At 37.2% G+C, this 21,082-nt stretch overlaps 2 protein-coding genes across 8 annotated transcripts in view; one reads left to right on the top strand and one right to left on the bottom strand.

Moving 5' to 3' along the window:
- Window positions 1-10,634, bottom strand: part of LOC136237572 (unconventional myosin-Vb-like) — a 19,352-nt gene extending 8,718 nt beyond the window's left edge. Inside the window, exons 1-16 of the mRNA XM_066027761.1 lie at window positions 10,519-10,634; window positions 10,223-10,330; window positions 10,057-10,168; window positions 9,521-9,577; window positions 8,773-8,917; window positions 8,070-8,226; window positions 6,759-6,984; window positions 5,801-6,012; window positions 5,014-5,145; window positions 4,424-4,557; window positions 4,045-4,126; window positions 3,844-3,984; window positions 3,107-3,316; window positions 2,465-2,667; window positions 1,724-1,810; window positions 1,567-1,678 (exon numbers count right to left, since the gene is read on the bottom strand). Coding sequence (XP_065883833.1) covers window positions 1,567-1,678; window positions 1,724-1,810; window positions 2,465-2,667; window positions 3,107-3,316; window positions 3,844-3,984; window positions 4,045-4,126; window positions 4,424-4,557; window positions 5,014-5,145; window positions 5,801-6,012; window positions 6,759-6,984; window positions 8,070-8,226; window positions 8,773-8,917; window positions 9,521-9,577; window positions 10,057-10,168; window positions 10,223-10,330; window positions 10,519-10,545 — 2,145 coding nt within the window. The 5' untranslated portion in view covers window positions 10,546-10,634. The remainder of the gene's footprint in view (window positions 1-1,566; window positions 1,679-1,723; window positions 1,811-2,464; window positions 2,668-3,106; window positions 3,317-3,843; window positions 3,985-4,044; window positions 4,127-4,423; window positions 4,558-5,013; window positions 5,146-5,800; window positions 6,013-6,758; window positions 6,985-8,069; window positions 8,227-8,772; window positions 8,918-9,520; window positions 9,578-10,056; window positions 10,169-10,222; window positions 10,331-10,518) is intronic.
- On the top strand, window positions 10,558-21,082 carry LOC136237573 (NAD(P)H-hydrate epimerase-like). Of its 7 annotated transcripts, none has more exons than XM_066027769.1 (6): window positions 10,654-10,671; window positions 11,383-11,474; window positions 13,309-13,429; window positions 13,637-13,930; window positions 14,770-15,028; window positions 20,809-21,082. In XM_066027769.1, exons 4-6 carry the CDS (start codon window positions 13,685-13,687, stop codon window positions 21,012-21,014), a joined length of 711 nt encoding a protein of 236 aa, XP_065883841.1. In that variant the 5' UTR covers window positions 10,654-10,671; window positions 11,383-11,474; window positions 13,309-13,429; window positions 13,637-13,684; the 3' UTR covers window positions 21,015-21,082. The 7 variants fall into 7 exon arrangements, with proteins under 7 accessions (XP_065883836.1, XP_065883838.1, XP_065883840.1 ...); XM_066027767.1 differs by having other exon boundaries at window positions 10,655-10,671; window positions 13,309-13,421; XM_066027766.1 differs by lacking the exon at window positions 11,383-11,474 and having other exon boundaries at window positions 10,598-10,671; window positions 13,309-13,421.

Below are 21,082 nucleotides of genomic sequence, written 5' to 3'. Positions count from 1 at the left end.
CACACAGTACAACATTGTACAGTAGTACACATACTAGTACAGTGGACCCTCACAAATCCGACCTCCCCTGGGACCAAAGGCTGTTCAGATTACTGAAACGTTCGGATTTGTGAATCATCAATTAACACTGTGTTTTAAGTTTTTATTGACTAAATAAGTATATAAGAGGTCTTCACATACATCAAGTTTTACAGTACAGTGTATACGTTTTTGGAGTTAAGTTGAATGAAAGTAAGTGTCAAGAGTAAGTTGCTTAGCATTACTGAAAGTGATGGGGTAGTGCACTCATCTTGACATTCACACCAAGTGAAACACTTGGTATGAATAACACTTAGTCTAGTCATTTCTTCACTTTAGCTTATCTTCATTCTTTTTAATGTCACTTACAGTTGATTTGCCAATGCTATATTCTTTAGCAAAGTTGCTTAAAATTGCTCCTCCAGTAATCTTTTTCAATATAGTAAACTTTTGCTCAATTGACAAGGTCACACATTTTTGCTTTTCTTCAGCCATATCCTCAACTTTTTAACCTCACTAAAAACGCGTTTATTGCTGGGCATTATTTAGATTATTATTAATTTTTTTTGCTAGCTACATGACCCGTTCGGATTATCCGAGGATCTGAGGGTCGGCTTTGCGAGGGTCCACTGTACATCATTATGTAATACAGCTTGTAATGGAAACTTACAGTACAAACCACAGTGTAATTTTATACCAACCAACAATTTTACCAAAGTACTATACACTAGTGACCACTAATCAACTTTGATTAGGAGTACAAACACATCAGAGGTTAAAGTATTGAACAATTATTTGATCATTACACACAGTACATATAATCCAGGTCCAAAGGATAAGGCAGAACCAAAACAAAGTTTTTAAATTTAGCAGAAGAAAATTCATGATGTTGGAAGATCACTACTGGGTTTGTAGTGTAGGAGATGGAGCTTGTTTACAGCTTGCCCCAGTTATGATGGCCAATAAACTGTTACTACTAAAAACACTGCAATAGTGGGATAGCTACAGCCTCCTTATAGTCACCCCACTAGCCCACCCTATGTTACAATACAAGAGGCTTTGGGTGTTGTGTGCATGTATCCATACATTTACAGTGAGATATTCTATGATGTATTTGTTTGCAGTACAACATGGGCTCCATCCTCCTGTGTATAATAATAATTACATTATACTGGTGGTTTCTCCAGTCCATTGTGAGGGCTATACAGGGTATGTGTATGTGTACTGCCCATCCAATATATGTATAAACTTTATGACCACACCCTGACCTAACCATTGTAGTTTATATGGGTAAGTGTATGCATTATGCAAGTATGTATGTGTTGTCATGTAGTTTCATGTACCAGACAGTCAGACACATAATGTAAGGATGGTTTTTCCCCACCTACATTGAATGGCCGGATTGAGGTTAAATTAGTGCATATTCTAGGTACAGCGTATTGAGTGCAAACAAATAAAAATCTTAAACTTCAGACTTTACATAAAACAGTTAAGGGTACAGAAAACATATTGGATTACCAGGTCATTGCACCAAAAATGACAACCCACCTTTATTACGGCAGTGAGGATTGTTTCACACATGCGGTGTACATCATTGGGACGGACACGCCTCCACGGTAACAGTATACGATATCGATCAAAGAACTCCTTGTAAGTCCACCTAAATAACAATTTTCAATTGGTTACATATTGAGGGTACTGTTACCTTGATGGATAACCAGCGGCACTTATTCTAATAGTTTCAAGCACACCACATGCTCTCAACTGCTGTACTGCTCTCTTAGGATCAAACCTAAAACAAAATTGTGGGATAATTTGAACAGTGACGGTAAGACATAAAAATGTCACTGTAAACTACGTAGGTATATGTACGTATATTATATATGTGTGTGTGTATGCATGCATGCATGGATGTGTGTATGTATGTATGTATGTATGTATGTATGTATGTATGTATGTATGTATGTATGTATGTATGTATGTATGTATGTATGTATGTATGTATGTATGTATGTATGTATGTATGTATGTATGTATGTATGTATGTATGTATGTATGTATGTATGTATGAATGTGCATACAGCGAAACGAACAGCCTGAACTGTGCACATCATGACACTTCCATATAGCCCCATTTGCATTAGCTAGTGGTGTACTGTACACAACGTATGTCACTGAAATTAGACATTTCAACATAGCCTATATAGGACTAATTGGTGGACTTCCACTGTTTGTGTACATTTGGGAGCATTACATATCTGCACATAAAGTGGAACCTGTCAGTCACCTCTGGATCATTTTTTTTGGCCTTAATAGGCAGGTGGCTGCTTTAAACAGGTGGATTAGTGTAAAAATTCTTCACTTGAGAAATTAAGTTGGCCTTTACAGATAGGTGGCCTTTATATTATATAAACAGGTGGCCAAGTTTCACTGCTTATCCTCTTACATGAAAGCTTGTTTATCGTCGTTAGGTTTTATGCAGCGTATGTAATGTGGGGTAGTTTGGTTCAATGTCTTCATCAAGTCAGACAAGGAGTCCCGGAACTGAGAGCCTACTGACTGCTTGCTGAGAACACTCGGACCATCACGTGACTTCTTGGCCTTCCTTGACCCCTTGCCATCAGAGAACAACTCTGCTACCAGCTCATACTACGTAAATATATGTATACATATAATAGCTACACAGCATATACATCCTAATATGTACAGCATCATTACTGAAGTCATACATATATTTACACCTATTAGGTACACAAAGGACACCTCAAAATGTGACATATACACTTGTCCATGATCCCATTTATATTAGTACACACACATTTAGGACACTCCAGCATGATTACCTAAGTGTCAAGGATAGAGAAAACACACACACATTCTCTCTCAAGCCACTGTAATTGCTACATGATTTCCAGGGAAGTATTGAGGGGCTACTGCACTGAAACCGTTCTATTCCAGACACCTTGGAGCCAGCTTAAAGGCCATGTGCACCAATATAAATGGAACTATGAACAAGTAAGCATCCTGATTATTAAGGCCTCTGCAGAGTGACTCCTTAAAGGCTTCCACATGAAAGCTTCTGACAAACCTCAGATGCCTTAAGTAGTTGCAGATGTTCAGGTATCACACTATCCATGTTCTTCTCGACAAAGCCAGCAGCCTCATATGTCACCCTATCAGCAAAATGGATGATGATAAAGGACGAGGTAGAGGTGCGTGGCTTGTCAAAATGAGACGACTTCTTCTCATGTTTATTGTACAGCTTCTGTATCAATAACTTGTCAGATGGCTGTGGCATCTATTGTAAGATCACAAAATTCACAACACAACAGTTACCAATACAACACATCTATACAATAACAAGGAAAATTGGAAGCCCTACCCAATATAAGAATACCTGGCTTCCTTTCAAGTACCAGCCAGTAACTTTACACAAAAAATACTTCTCAACTTCACCGTCTCTTGGAAACAAGCTGGTGGGTTTTGTTTAAGGATATGTAAAAGCATAGACTAACACGTGAGTGATATGATTAATTCATACCGTAGAGAAAAATTGAATATTTATGGTTCAACAGAAAACATGCAAGTACATGTAGTGCAAACACCATGAATTTTAATTTTAAATGCACAAGCACATTGGAATATGGTTGAAGAATCTGTCTAAAATAAAATTTTAACACCTGTTTTCCACTGTCACTACTGAATAAATGTAGACATTTTAGACTTAGATAAAACTGCAAGTCATGCCCAAATATGGCAATATACATGTATCTATCATCTCTTACTCTGTAAAGAAGAGGCTTGGCTGTTTGTGCTTGCACGTACCTTGCATGTTTCGTCTATTAGGTCCAGAATGCCGAGCTTGGCTTCAATAAGATCGATGCATGGTTGGTTGTCATAGAAATCGATGAATGACCATTGTATTGCTTCCTTGATGTATTCTTGTTGCTCTAGCTTGAATACGTGCTGTCGGCATAGCAACAATAAGCACCCAGCTAGCTACACACAACATAAAACTCAGGATACCTGGTTGAATTGTTGTTGTAGCTTTTCGTTGGCATAGTTTATACAGAACTGCTCAAAACTGTTCACTTCAAATGTCTCAAACCTAGCAACAAAATATGTTCAATATAGTACTAGTGTCACCTGTCTACATACATTGCAAATGTGGTAAGTGATCTACCACTTGCTTACTAAAGTTTGGTCCAAATGAGACCAGAATAGATGGGTATTATTATGTATATTTGTTTACAGTGGAACATACATAGCTAGGGTACACAATTCTCAACTACATGAAGCAGACTTGATATTCAGGTCACTATATTGACTAGTCTCGTGGTGTAATTGTGTCCATATCACTTAGGTCCCACCATACATACGATAGGCCCACAATCGATTTCCTCACCCGTATATGTCCAGTACTCCAATGAAGGAGTTTGGTTTACTGCTAGCTGTGAGACTATGGTTGATCCTGGTCACCACCCAAAGGAAGAGTTGAGCATATAGGTGTTTAGCCAGTCCATCTCTAGCATTGTTAGCCTATAGTGAAAACCACACTACCATTAAGATCATGGTGCTCAAGGCTATAAACTATACCAAATATAGTACTAGGAAATATCACCACAGTAATGTCCTGTATAGGGAAGGGTTCTGGGATCTTTCCGCAAGTCACAGTGATTTTTGTAATATAAGAAATTTACTATACATTGTAGCATTAGAAACATTAATTGTATAAAACACAGAACCCACACACATTACAGAAACAGTATGCATTAGTCATACAGAAGTGCAAATCTGACAAACTATACACACTATGTACAGGCAAGAGTCCATAATGGACTCTTGGTACAGGAATATATACATACAATACACACGGGTACGATAGATGCACGCACACACACACACACACACACACACACACACACACACACACACACACACACACACACACACACACACACACACACACACACACACACACACACACGCACTCACCTGTGTTAGTGTCAACGGTTTAGTATAGGTTTCTTTTGATGTGGCAATCTTACGATTACATAGCCACTTCATCAACTGGTCCTTATCAACTCCCAACAGCTGGGCTGAACATCTCAGGTACTTGTCAGATGGCTACACAATACATACAGTGTAGTAGTGTACAATAAGCACGTTACATCAACACAAATCATGAACACAAAATTCACAGTGAGATCACGCACAGCTTGTAAGCAGGTATACTGTACACATAATCCATTCAATACCAACTGGGGTGTATGTCTGCAGTCAGTCTATCACACAGTCTATCACACATACTATTACTATTCATATGTACATGTGCATACACATGTACAACGAAACCTTAAGTGAGCTAGGGTCAGATTTGGAACAAAAAATTTGGCCACAACAATAATGCTATGGTTGTATTTACAAGGTTATGTAGTATATACACCTTAACTATATATGCTATATATGTTTGGGACTTGACATGGTCACTATAATGAGGTGGTCTTATTGATGAGGTCATGATACACACCTTGCTATGTTTGGGATCTACTTGACATGGTCACTATAACGATGTGGTCTTATAAAGGAGGTTATGAAGTTATGTTTGGGATGTACTTTACATGGCCACTATAATGAGATGGTCATTACAGAGGTGGCTGCTAACTGTGCTAAGTAAGAAGTGTCATGCATACATCCTTTGTACATGTACTATGAACTTTATAGTAAGACTTTAGACACATCCTTATGAAAAATGTTTCTATCTATGATTCTTTCTGTATACCTTAATATTGCTGTCATCACCCTTTTGAGTTATCGTAACATTTCCAAGATGAAGGATAGCAGCTAACACCCGCAGTAGACTCCTCTGTAGTTCAGTAGACAAGCCTAGTAGTGACATGGCCTGCTGTGTGGCAGCAAACTCCTCAATATCTGACACATCATCTATTTCAACTGCATCCCCTTGATTGGTATAATGGAAATCATCAGCGGCTTCTATAAAACACACAGAAATATGCTATAAATACATGGAAATATGCTACAAAGATAGACATGCAATACACAGAAATACAAAAACATGCACATGCTACTAATACTAAGACATGTATGTATTGTACACCACTCAAGTACACAGCACCTACATAATTATGTAAATGTTTTACAGACAAGCGTAGTATTGCACACTTCAACACACAATAGACTACACTAAAGACTGTGGGTGCAGAATCTTCAAAAGTCCCACACGTGCAGTGCCATCATAAACAAATTTCCTGCACAAGTCACTATCATAGTAACTTAATATGCTAGACACATGATACCTGTATCAGTAGCTATTTTTAACTAGCACTAATTTTAGCTTCTGAGGTATCGGATAATCAACTGTCACCAATGGCAAGATTTATGCCTCAGACTCCACAATAAGTCTAATTCAATATACCACATTCCTAAACTCCTAAATACACAGACACAGCTCTCCATATATACCATGAACTCCCTGCAAATGCAGTGCATATAAACAAGTGTAAGGTTATATACAGTCAAAGGTGTAGCCACTCTGAGACAAATTATTGGACTGTAAGCAGATACAAAAACACTTATTTCTCATGTTCATTTGGCAATGTGGGAAAGCATCCTTACAGGCAATGCCTTCTATGTATGCACACCTTCCGACACCAAATTGACTAAAACATGATATATGTACATGGTACATGTATAGAACAAGCATTGTTCAATAAACTAACCTAAATAAAACTCCGCCATTTCGGGCAGCTCTCTGGCAGAGCAAAGTTGGTAGAATATGTGATAATTTCTCTCATTGAACGATTGAAATGTCACACGAGATTTCTCCAGTAAGTACGTCCTCATGTGTGCCCCAATGATGTGCTGCCTCTTGTCAAACCCAATCTCAATATACTTGCCAAACCTGCTACTATTGTCATTACGTGTCGTCTTGGCATTACCAATAGCCTGTAAGACAAGTACATAGTTTAAAAAGTGACCTAGCTGCAAAAGAACTGATCAAATAATTGAAATACCAAGTTTTCAGCAGGTGCAGCTAACAGCACACCCAAACACACAACAGTCTGAACAAGTTAAAAACAAAAATGTCATTTTTCTTTAGGAGATATAGTCTAGTCATTCTAGTCACAACTTTGTGGAGACATCAACACGAATACTTGCGGTTTCTGATTAAGGTATGGACAACACACACCATCCTAAACACTACCAGTATTAAACAGGAACATGCAACACAGCCTAAGTACCTACGAGTGTGGCGTTTCACACCAATATCGTTCAAAGACAGGTGCATTATGTGGCATCAGTGTTAAACGTATGCTCGTGACCATATATAGCCGTGAGGAGTCAATCTGGGCAAGAATCCTTTATACAGTAGGATGGAAGACTTTACAATTTGAGGAAAAACAATAAACAGTTAATAGTGTGATGGCTGAACTACAAGTGGGAAACTGACAACTAGGAATAATTGACTGATTAAAACTGGACACCAAAGTGACGCACCTATTATACACTTACATACTGTATGTATGTATTGTGCAAACTATAAATGCAAAGCAAAGCCTCTGGCAGCCATGTGAACCACAGCTATGGCCACTCAGTGAACCAGCACTGGGAAAAGCCTGTGTACCACTCAGGGACTCAAGTCTTGTGCAGGCAAATCCACATGGGGAGGAGGACTGTCCAAAGGTCCCACAGATTCCAAAGTACAAAGTACAAACACACAATCAGTTCTTGCATGGTAAGTATTCATAAGTAACAATTAAAAGGTGTTCTAAAATTCACATAAATCATATATAACCTGCAGGAGTTATGTACACTTAAAGTTGTATGTGTATTTTCTCCAATAAGAGTTCATAGTTACCACTATGGAGATGGCTTGTTCAGCAACTAGATAAACCTTGTATTAAAAACTACACAAAGGCTAGAGTAATGTATAGTTTAGGCGTACGTATTCATTGTATTAAATTTCACAGTAACCTAGCTGCCTTAGTTAATAAGTTCTTGATTGAATAGTAAGACAGTAGATTTCTTACCTCCATGATTGGGTTTGATGCTAGTACCTTCTTCTCAATTTGTGTCTCTGCAGATGCTCCACCCACCATAGCAAAATACCTCATGGCATACTTTGCACTGACAGTCTTTCCAGCACCACTCTCTCCACTAACTATGATGGACTGGTTACGTGATTCTCTATAAACAGTGGCAATACATATATTAGTATAACATACAGCTATCACAATGTACATATAAATAATCAAGTATACTACCCATGTATTGTTAAATCTTTGTAACAGACACTTTGCTGTCTTTTACAGTAGATGAATTATAAGGATGCAGAGGTACAGAGGTCTGTACATGTGGGGAACTTGTTATTTATAAGAGGTAAAGTACAGTAGTCCCTGCAGGTACCAGTACAGTAGTCCCTGCAGGTACCATTACTGTACACGAATATGATCCTCTGTTGGACTTTCCTCTTAATTTTGTCATTGTGTGGGTGCAAGATGTTAATGTGTGTGTGAGTGTGTTCACCCGACTAGACTGTGCATGGTTCAGTGATAACCATATCATACAATGGCATTGCAGGGTCTTAGCAACAGCCAACATGGGGGCTGGATTAAATTCCCACTACAAATTGCTACACAAATAGACCACTACCGAAAATTAGAGCATGGATGTAGAATATCTTATTAGGCAGTGATATACAGAGAAATACACAGAAAAGGAGTTGTTCCTCACCGAGACATCCTTTTGTAGGCCTCTTCAGCCACAGCAAACACATGAGGATCCATGTCTCCCATCTCCTGGCCATGATAAGCTTGTATTATCTCATTTCCATATAGTGGTACATTCTCATAAGGATTGATGGCAACCAGGACTATACCTGGAAAAACACATCGTGGGACTTTTAAAGTGGACCCATTAGCCATCTTAATTAAAACACATATAGCATTTAGCAAAATGAGAATATAAGCACGTGTGGCATTTAACTGGTAACATTTCTATCCCATATTTAGACTGGCATGAGAGCTATTATTAAACTTTATCCTGCGTATCAACTGAAACATAAAAAAAATAAGTATGTCAATCATAAACATTTACAATAAGAGCTGAGTCAACAGATTCCATTGTGTCTACACAAAAACAGTTTATTTTTCACAACCAATAACCAATTATGTACAGTAAACATTAAATATTCATTGCTGCCAACATTCCGACAATGTTTTTTATTTCAGTCATTAAAAACAACTTTTGTAGTTGGCACTGCATATTAAATACACTGCTTTTCACTTAACACACAATAAAAATTGTTATGAGTGGGTTACACGGAGCAGTTAACAAATATACGCAAGACAACGAAGAGGAATACACAAACAGCAATGTCATATGTGTGGTATGAGTGCAGATTAAAGTTTAATAGTTGCAACAAGTTTAATGTAAAACACCCCTACTCATAAGTACTACCCTACTCATAAGTACTACTCACCACAGTAAGTGTAGATGATGTTGGAATCCAAAAATCGTGTTTTCAAATTGTGTAGTACTACATGGAGGTCATGAATAATATAAGTGAATATCAGAGTACTATACTCATACACATCAGTATGTACACACATGCATGCATGTGCACATGTGCACACACACACACACACACACACACACACACACACACACACACACACACACACACACACACACACACACACACACACACACACACACACACACACACACACACACACACACACACACACACACACACACACACACACACACACACACACACACACACACACACACACACACACACACACACACACACACACACACACACACACACACACACACACACACACACACACACACACACACACACACACACACACACACACACACACACACACACACACACACACACACACACACACACACACACTGTCTAGACCCTAATACTAAGTACATACAAAAGTATAATAGGAAGAAACACATTACCTCCACCAACAACTGGTGGGTTTTTCTAACCTGCTGGTTCATGAAGGTAGCTGAGCGTAGTTAGATCATTCTCCCCAACAAGTATATCAGGATTTCGGAGTGGGGGCAAATCATCCTGGCAACTAATGTCCAAGGTTATTTCCTAACAGAGAAATATGAGATGTGTTGTAATGCACAGCAAGTTGTGTTGGCTTACTGTGCCGTCCTCCTCCGTTTGAACGGTGATGTTCTTCCCGCTCAATCCATTAACAACTTCAGCTGGAATCCATACAAGCTCTTTATCACGAAGCCAGACACGCGCACCCTGTAATGTATCAGACACATGGGTGAAATTAGTAGTATTCTTGGAGACTTCAATGGGGCAAATTTAGCCTTTTTGTGAAGAGAAACCTTAGGGGTAGCAAAAAGCAAGCTAGTTGAGGTCGACTTGCACTTAGCCGTGATACCACAAAAGGCTAAAAATTCACTCATACCAAAAGAATTGCCATTTACCTTACAATACAGTTCCTCGGAACTCATTCCTAGCACCAAGTAGCGAGGATCCTTCCCTGTATCTTGGTGCGCTTTAATTTAAAATTTGAATTTCGTACGCTAATATTTTAGTACAGGTACATGTTCCGTCATTTACTGCAAGTTTCCATACGGGTGAGTGTGACGTGACTAGGGCATGTGTGGCGTGGGAGAAAGTGACATGATTTAATGCCGCAAGTTTTCCTTGAACATTCGGTAGTGTGCCATGCAGTGCCAAAAGGGCGCTTCATTTAGGGAAAAGTTTGTGTACACGTCATTTTACTTCCTCTGAGTTTATAGACTTTATGGCTGTGTGTGTGTGTGTCAGTCACTGCAGCATGCAAGAATGGAACAGCTAACCCAATTGTACAAATTGTTAATCAATTTTCACGAAAAGTACCATAATTCACAGTATCTCTCAAGGAAACGGACAAAAAGAATAATGCTGTTGTGTCTCCACCCATTTACATTTTGTGAATTTTCAGAGCGTCTCAGTTCAATGGCTATATCTCCAGATGACTTACATATTAAAGTTGCCACTAATTTGTCACAACATAATTCGTTTTTAATTTAGATTTTCTGTCCGTTTGAATATTGTGCGTACTGTGTATTACCTCAAATATTGTGTACTACAGAGGATTGCGGAATCTTTGCAATACAGGAAGTCACCAGAAACGTGACCTATCAAAGTTGTGATGATGCATTTCAAAGTTGATGGATCACGTTTTTCTGTTGGCGCTTTACGGTTTTGTTGCAAACATTCCGCAAACCTTTGTACATTCATGCATGTGATAGTGCAGTATGCGTACACAATACACATGTTTAAATGGGCATATTATCTCACAGTAAGATAACACACATCTTGTAGTCCATGGTGAAGTTGTTACTGTATGTACATGTGCTGTTCCAAATTTATGACCTACTGTAATGGGATAAATGTAAGTATTGCCATTGCACCTTGCAACAGTTAACTATTGACAAAAATAGCCAGAAAACATACCAATTATCTACTTAGTTACATGTGAGAATCTTAATTATAAATTATTCCAACACGTGAGATATATTATGTCCACGATGGCACTAATTTGGTTAAAACTGAAGTCCTCTCCAAACCCCATTAATTCTTTCATTTCCTCATCTCCTTGCATTATGGCTGCCTTGCTGGTAAGAAATGAGTTTTTACCTCACACTGTTTACTTGTAGTTTGTCTATTGCACTCATCCTGGTAGCTGAAATAATCAACAACTACAGATGTAGGACAACCTCATTTTTAGACATAGTGGCTACCTCCAAGCTTTGTTGACGTTTGACTTATGTCCTGAAGAATAAAATAGCATATACCTGATTAGCATAACTGACTGCTCCTATGGTCTACGTACATATGAATTCCGCCAGGCTTCTGCTCCTATTATGTCAGGAATTGTATACTATGTGTATGTGTTAGAAAAATATTGTTGTTGCTGTTGTCCTTTAGTAGTAGTATACAACAATTTAATTGTTTGCTGTAATGTTGTGGTTAAGTGATGTATTCTATGGTTAATGACATGTAAACATCTTTATTTAAAACTGATTAGTTGCATAGCAACAGTATAGTACTACATGTTATGTTGTTGCTGTTTCTAAAATTTTCAACATTGATTTTACGTTGATCTTACAATATGACTTACAAGTAAAGACCTTATGGCTCTATACCAGGTATATTTGCCTTATTATTAGACCAGTTTTTTTATTGTGGCCAAGTTCTTTGTTCTCAAGCATCCAGTAAGCTAGGTGTATATAGCTGGAACTTTCCGAGAGACAAAACTATCGCAAAATTGTACGTGTGTAAAATATGGTTTTGGCATCTAGAAAACAGTTTTTAACAGTTAACAGCTGTGTATGTATAAACCTCAAACATTTCACGGTTATGTTTTCACGTTCGAAGCTATCATTACTAACAAAATTACTTATGAAATTTGCTAAAGTATTGTGTTTCAAAGCTACAGTATACGATATTCCATTGCATATCCGAATTCAAGGCCTGTGCAAGACTTTTGTTAAGTGTTTTGGGGCTGCATTGTAATATATAAGTTATACTGTTTTAGACTCAATCCACTAGTAAGAACAGGTTACTCTGTTTTCAACTACAGTCTATGTTTCAGAGGTATGCATGCCGCAACCTGTTGTCATCTTGTGCACTTAAATAAAAACACAACTGTAACTTTTATTGTTCCACTTAGCAATACATATAATCTTCTTGTACATGTAACTAGTTGTGGAATGTGTTATGAAAACTGTACAGTGTTAACAAGCTGGTCAATATGACATCATTGTGATTGCACCATCATTATGTTGGTTGTTCCTGATGAATGTCAGTTTGCTAGGTATTGAGTAAGACGTCATTCTGAAAAACATTTTGAGCTCTCAAAATATATACCAACAGTTTTCAACTTATTTCCTTCACTACCTCAACTAACACCTTATGAATGTCCTCTCCATGAGTGCTATCATGCTACAAGATTTATAATTAAGGGGAAACTACCAGATGGGAAAGGTTCAAGTTTAGGAAATTTAAGCTAATGTCACGGCAATTTCACATGGGCTTGCATACAGTAGGTACATGCAAACATTATTCGTGTTCTTAAAGTTTTTACCAAACCTAGTGTACCCTAAAATTGTTTTTTATTCTTACACAAATAATAGAATTTATTGGCTATAGTGTAATTTAGTGATAGACTATAATTTAGTGTAATGAAAATACTAAGAAAATTCATACAAATATCATTTCAATAGATTACTCTCACTGATGGAACTTGTAATGAGATATTCTATTCATTGTAAGATGGCACCTGACGTTTGACTATTGACATAAGAATTTCTACAAGTTGTATATTGTTGTCTACAAGGTTGGGCTGTAAGGATGCAATACTGTTTTGTGTTGTCATTCCATGCCATTCATCTTGAACAGATAAACACCCATTTTTAGCACCCATACTAGAAGGCATTGTCGTTGTATTTATTTTTTAATTCTTCTCTGTGGGCTACTGATCTCAATGACAGTACTCAATTGTGTTCTCTCTATTAATGGAGTTGTGTACATGTGTTTGTGTGTAATCTATAGTGTGGTCAGTTTACTGTACGAAGGAGCTTCTCAACACAGTGTGTTAAAATGAGTGGACAGCCCAGGTTACTTGGGCAACAAGAGGCCCAAGCTGTTGACGAGGAACTCTTTACAGAATACCAGTTCTCTGTCGACCAACTTATGGAAGTGGCCGGTCTCAGTGTAGCCGATGTCATAGTTGAATGTTATCCAGCTGTCAGCCTGGGAAAAGACTCCCCTTCTGTTTTAATCTGTTGCGGTCCAGGAAACAATGGCGGAGATGGGCTAGTTGCTGCCAGGCACTTGCTATGCTACGTGAGTGAATGTTATTTAGACCAATGACACGCCACACATGCTAGCTTTATATCATAGTCAAAATATGAGTACAAGCTGCATATGGTGTCCCCTAGAGTTGATTGTATTAGCTGTACATGTTGCATTCCACGATCAGTTGGCTTCCTAATTTGGTAGTCTCTTTTTTATTATCCACCTGTTATGGTATGACAAATATTAGGAGTGCTAGAACTTTTCTCATATTATTTCATAGAAAAACATTAATGTTTTGAATTACAGTAGCTAGAACCTGTTTTACAGGTCGCCTGTGTTTAAGGTTATATCTCTCTAAACCTGTTTTACAGGTCACCCTGTATCTCTAACCAACCAACTTTTTAAGGAAGATTATATGAGGTGTATGTAAAATTTCACCTTAGCCTATAAGGAAATTTGGACCAAAGGTGACAGTTTTGCCAGTTTAAAAAATGAATAAAGTTTCAAGGGGATGAATATGATATCTTACATCCTTTGTTTTATTACATCCTATCTACTGGGTATCACCCCTGTTGTATTACATGTGGGTACTTGGGACAGTTTTCCAGTTCCAATTCTTCTTTCCTCACTGTACTGTTGTGTGTAATTATATCTACTGGGACAAATAAAGGGAAAATAGTTGTAGAAAGATGAAAGAGTTAAAGTTCTTTGATATATTGGTGCCACCTGAAAAGTGTGTACTCCCCAGCTTTTTCTCATGTGTCATTCTGTATATTTATACCTAAAATAAGCTGTGTTTTATATAGACCACCTAAGTCCATTACTTGCAAATTTGTTTGATAGAACATTTAGGATTCTTGTCCATTTATTTCATGTGATCTATGTAGGGATACTCTTCAACAGTGTTTTATCCCAAGAGGACAGCTAAGCCACTCTACCAAGGACTTACTACTCAGTGTCAAAAGATGGGTGCTACTTTTATTGACAACCTCCCTACAACAGATGTGATCAACAGTACTTATGATGTTGTTGTGGATGCACTGTTTGGGTTTAGCTTTAAGGGAGCTCCTCGTCCTCCGTTTGATACGGTGCTAACAACTCTTTGTCAGATCACAAGACCTCTGGTATCAGTTGATATACCTAGTGGTACGTATGTTTGTAACAACAATCCTACAAAACAAGTAGCTTAGCTAAACTTGAGTTTGGTATTAATAGCTAGGCTTTCATGCCTGGGCTGAATCTGTCAGTGCGATGAAAATGCTGGTATTTATCCAGTTTGGGTACTCAACTGGTAAAGCTATATCCAAACATGTATGTCCAATAATCACTAATAATCTTACAGTACATATCCATGTACCTGTTCGTTAGATCTGCCACTAGCTTTCACTTTGTAATCGAGATGTTAAATTATGAAGACCCAAAGCCTCAGAGTGTACCCAGTATTAGGCTGCAGGGCTTTCTTGTTAATGCCCCTGTCTGGGGGTTGTGTGTAGGCTAGCAATCCATGTGATGTTTTGTAGGTCTATGTACTGTATGTAGGCTTTGTAGGTTAGTTGAATAGGTCCGTTTTTAGTGATGTCATTTTCAAAGAGGTCATTCCAGTGTGTAATCCCCTTGTATGTTAATATTTTTCTGTTATGATTGTGGCACTTTTGGTGTGAAGCTCTTCTTATTTCCATCACCTGATGATAGAACATGTATCCACCTAACAAGGAAGGCCTCCATGCTTATGCCCTCTAGATATAACTGACATCATGCCTTTGACCTTATTTGGATAACTAATGTGTACAAATTGTCATGAAATATAAGTCTCTTGATAGTTGAGGAAGTTGTGAAAAGAACGAGAATAGGAAACACCAGTTGTAACTTTTATGTGTGACTTAAGTTACAAGAAAAAATTAAAAGCACCTGTTTCATGTGAACATGCGTGTTGGCATAGCAATACATGTCATCCATAAACTGTCATGTTCACCTCTTAACAGACAGTTGTCGGTACAGTTTCTAGTACACAGGTCTTTGTTTGTTTGTTTGTTGTGCATAGCAATGCTGAGGATACTAATTCACAAAAGTCTCTTAACAAAATAGTACTGTTATTCACCCTCTAGTAATGTAACATACTGTAGGTATCAATCGTATCTGCAAGGTGTTGGTATTTTGAAGAAGCCTGTTATGTTTCAGGTAAAGTGTTTTAGTTACCATGACAAAGTAGTTAAAGTAGTTTCAAGAGTTAGTAATAGTTAATTCTTGGTGGTTTTCACTATACTTTGCTCAATAATTGCGTGTAGTGGTGATATATTGGATAGTAATGGTGATGGAATTCTCTCCCACTCGACTGAAGTGTTATGGTTTTATATTGCATGGTTTGCAATGAGCTATGAATTTGCAGTGTTGTGAATGAAATGTTTTGACTTCAGCATAGACTCTATGACCCTAAAATGTGTTATATATTTATCTGTTTCAAAATGTAAATTCGAATTTACAAGAGTATAATTTTATCATTTCCCCACCTGGTAAGAGATTGTGGTAAAAAGAAACTAGAAATATCTCTAAGCTAGGGTTGCAACAAATATTCGGATATTCATTAGAATATCAGCATTTGGGTACTAAATTTACAATTCGGATATTTGTGTTTACAGTGGAAATAACCTTGGTTACCAGCTACAGTATATTTCTACAAGATGGCCTGTTTTATATGGACAACTACCATTATATCAAAGTGGTAAGTATATGGGGAAATTGTTGCTGAATTCTAACATCCTTGCATTAATCTAAATATTACCACCAAATAGTTCGGTATTTGTTCGTTAAGACATCCAAATATCTGGATACTAAATTTGACATTTATTGCAGCTCTAAGATCATCCAACTGAACCCAAAGTTAGGCATACGTATGTTCCCTAACATGTTTATTTTTGTAATCTTCACTATTACATGTATATGTTTAGTGAAGTCAAATTTATCATTTGTTACTGACTAGTGCTGAGCGAATCGCGATGATTATTCATTAAATATCGCAATAGTGAATACTATCCCGATAGTTTATGAATCACTTTGCTCTTAACAAAGTCTTAGTTGTATAGCTATGATTTGCAGTCATATAGAAAGTTATTTTGCATACACAGGACATTTGTTGATTAACTGTGTGGTTGGCCGATGAATATGGACTTTTGGTAAAGCTTTTACAGGCCACTCACTTGTAAGAAAGCAGGTAATACCAACTGTAAAACAGTATGAAGGGTTGTTAATACCATTTTAATGCAGATCTGAGCTTATCATAACTATCACGATAGTGATATCCCTACTATCACAATAATGATGGTGATTTACTATCGCAATATATCGCACTATCGATACTATTGCTCAGCCCTATTACTGACATCACCTGTATGATACATCCAAAAGTTTTTATAAACACATGTACACTTGTAGATATCGTAATTGTCTTTGTCAGTTTAATACACACTTACTCAGCAACATAACATGCCTCACTAGGATGTGTATTACAACACACATACATCATCCTGTAGAGTATGGTCTAATATTTTCCAACCTTGAGATGGTGCTTTCAGTTCTGAATTACAAATTTTCGTGATTTACAAATACATAGGAACTTAAGAATTTGGGGTATCCTGAAAGCAGTCCTATTGTTTTTAGTAATATTCATGCATGAAGCCAGTTCATCACACCACTAAAAAGTCTGCTCCCTGTTACAGTTACGATAAATGATAATGTTTTCTGCAAGCTATACAGTATGAAACTTTCTTTTGTAGTATGCTCCCATGGAAAGTGTATAGCAAGTAAACATCATTCTAAAACAGACGCCATTGGCACTAGAGGAGATTGGTCACATGTCATCAAATATTTTGTGATTTCAAAGTAAAGTTCATCCCATGCAATCCTGACACCTCAGTATTAATATAAAGTACTTTAATGCATGAATTGATATTGATAAATTGTTGTCATTCTTTTAGATACGTAACGCTTTCTTCCTAGCTAAGAAATTAACACTGATACAGTACTTCTTGCAAGTATGACAAATGAACAGCACAATGTTCGGTTGTGCAATCACACGTAGATACATCATAGGATTATGACGTTTGATCAACCTTGGCACATTAAACTATAAATGTACTGCTGGTATGTGGGTATATACCTAAATCAGGAGTTTGTATTTTGTAATACAATTGTTCTGATTTGAGACCTAAATGCGTCCAATAACTACATGTTAGGAGAAAGCATTCCACTGTAGAACATGATGTCATACTATATGACACATCAACTTGATATTGTAATACTATTCAGTGGTTGTGGCTCTCAGCTTAGTACCATTACATCACCAAGTTCATCTGAGACTAGTGCAAACTTCATAGCTCCTTGTAGCAAGATGGTTTGGCAGGAGGAAACTTTAACTGCGATACGATTTTGACAAGAAAAAGTTTGGTGGATTTTGAAGGATTTTTGTTTGGCAAAATGTACTTCTGCTGCTGTGTGGTAGCTCTTCTTGATAAATCATAAAAACAATTATTTGTTAAGTGCATAGTTGTTATGGGTGATTAATCCCTGGTCAGTGATCAACACCACTTTATTGTTGTTACACGAAGGAAATATGTTATTTAGTAGCTCTGGTGTAAAGTAATGGCCCAATAAACAGCTTCTATGTGTTAAGGATCTCTTGTGAAGACATCCATTATATACAATACAGAACCTATTGATGGAAGCATTAGTGATATGAGTTCACACAATGATGTTAAGTCTACAATGGTTCTCCCTTTAGTTCTGCTACTTACTTAGTACTTATGCAATCTGTCAGGCTTGTAATACAGTTTGTACCTCTATATTGTGTGTATACTTCTGCTAACAAGATGGTCTGGACTATTTATCGTGGCACCATTCATGCATTACAAATAACAGAGAACCATTGGTCAGTGTTTGGGGGGTTTTAGACATGCTTACTGAGCTTGTTGCTTGGAATTGTAAAGTAAAAAGACTATTGAAGTGTATAACTGGCATGTGATGAGAATACCTCCAACAGGTCTTCCTACAAGTTCCCAGAATGAATAATTGTTTTCTTTTTTATCCCTGACTGGTTCAATAATTTCCCTTCTGGTTTACTATAATATTCTGAGTAAACAATCCACAAGTTGGGTATTGTAATAAGCAAGAGGACTTTGTAAACATGATGCATAGAATGAATAATATGTTTTTAAAACCGTACAACAACAAAACATAATATTATGATACAAGCAAATAACACTAAATATACTGGGCTGTGTTGTTTGGTGGTATCTTTGGTACACTGATATCCTATTTTCAGTGCTATGAATAGAGCTAGACTACTACAAATTCTGTCGTTTCTGTTCTTTCCTATAATCCTATTACAGCTTACTTTGGCGTGGAAGTGGTATGCTGTGTGTAATTGATAGAGTGTACCTCTAACCTAGATGTTTCCATACCTTTTTTGAGAAAAGAATGACCATATTTGCACACAGTGCTTGGTTACATGCAATTTCTTATTTTTGCCTTGAATTTTAATGCAATCAAATTCATAATTCAGTTTGGCTGCTTTTGAATTCCTACAGCTTCACACTTTATGAAAATGTCTCCTGGTCAATATATAGCGGCACTAGAGGGACTTCTAGATGTCACTAAATGTACTTAATGAATTTCTTAAGAAATAGAGTGACTTGTGATAAGACATTCAATTGTCTTGCTGGTGATATCAGTGTGCTGTACAGTGTTGTGGTGATCTTATCAACCAATATTCTACATCATAAACACACTGTGCAGGACTCTGCTTGTCATTGTAAGGGCGGGTCTGTCTGCCTGTGTTCCCAGCCAGCACTATAACTAGTTAGTTTGTCCTGCTGAATAAGATACCCTCAAAAATCAGCAAATATATTTACCCATTGAATACCATTATGGACAGTGACTATTAACTGTTTTGAAGTTGAAAATCTCTTGTATGGCTTTACAATTGGAATTTACAATACAAATAATATTGTCTGATGTTGTGTTGTGGTGTGTAATATAACCACCTGTTATTTGTTCATACCTGGTAGTCCACCAGAATCAAATGTATTGACAAGATTCATTATGTAATCTTGTTAGTGATTTTGTTGCTAAGCAATGATAGTGGTGTCTCAAATTTCAACCAAGCATAGAACTTTATGAATAACTTGCACAAATATTTATTCCATAAAAGGGATTTTTTGAAATACATAATTCAATTTGTAGTACTGTTCCAATTTGTAAGGGCTTGACTTCACTACAAATCAAGGATGGATTACAGCAGTTACAAACCATGAAATACTATTTCCTATCTTTATTTAATAAAGCACTAAGTAGGCTCACTGTGGTTATTTAGTACACCAGTCACTAATATGTGGTTATTTTAACACCATTAGCATATATGCAGCAGGTTCTCCCACACAATGGAATGTGTGTAGGTCAAGGCTGTGCTGTTAAGCTGTAACCACAGGCTCCAGGTGGCAAGATAAAGCTAGTCCTTATGTCTAACATCCAACCAGTGTTTTATTAAGGTGAAATAACTCTGGGAGTATCAAATCCACAATCCACCCTTGCATGAGTATCGTTTTGTTCATTTATCACTCCTTTCGTCCCATAAAGGCATTTACCAGCTAACAAAATATGAAGTGTAGTATTATAGTTACATCAGTAGGAACAAAGTGATGCACTAAATGGCCATTATTATATTATGGCTAGACTTGTTGTAACTGTAAAAAATTTTGAGTGTATAAACAACTTAATGGGTAAGGAGCCTTGAAGGTAGATTCCTATTGGCACTCATATGGTCTCATACAGTTTGTTATTTATGGTAAAAGTTAGACCACAGAATCCTTTGTAGTGTGTACTGTAGCTTGAAACCAAATTGTGTGGAATTATGTGTTCTTATACATCTTCCATAGGTTGGCATGTTGAAGATGGAGACACCAACGATCATGGGTTAAAACCAGAGACATTAATTTCACTTACAGCACCCAAGAAATGTGCAACGCATTTTAAAGGGAAGAACCACTACCTGGGCATGAGATTGGTACCACAGAGCTTGGCTACTAAATACAATCTGCAGTTACCACCGTACAAAGGAACGTCTCAGTTTGTCAAGCTATAATTGTATCTTTTTATATGTACAGATTTGTAGTTAGAAATTTGATATCAAATTTGTTATTATTCAAGTTA

This window comes from Dysidea avara, chromosome 11 (genome assembly GCF_963678975.1).
Source record: "Dysidea avara chromosome 11, odDysAvar1.4, whole genome shotgun sequence".
NCBI lineage: Eukaryota > Metazoa > Porifera > Demospongiae > Dictyoceratida > Dysideidae > Dysidea > Dysidea avara.
This window is presented reverse-complemented; position numbering and strand designations above follow the sequence as displayed.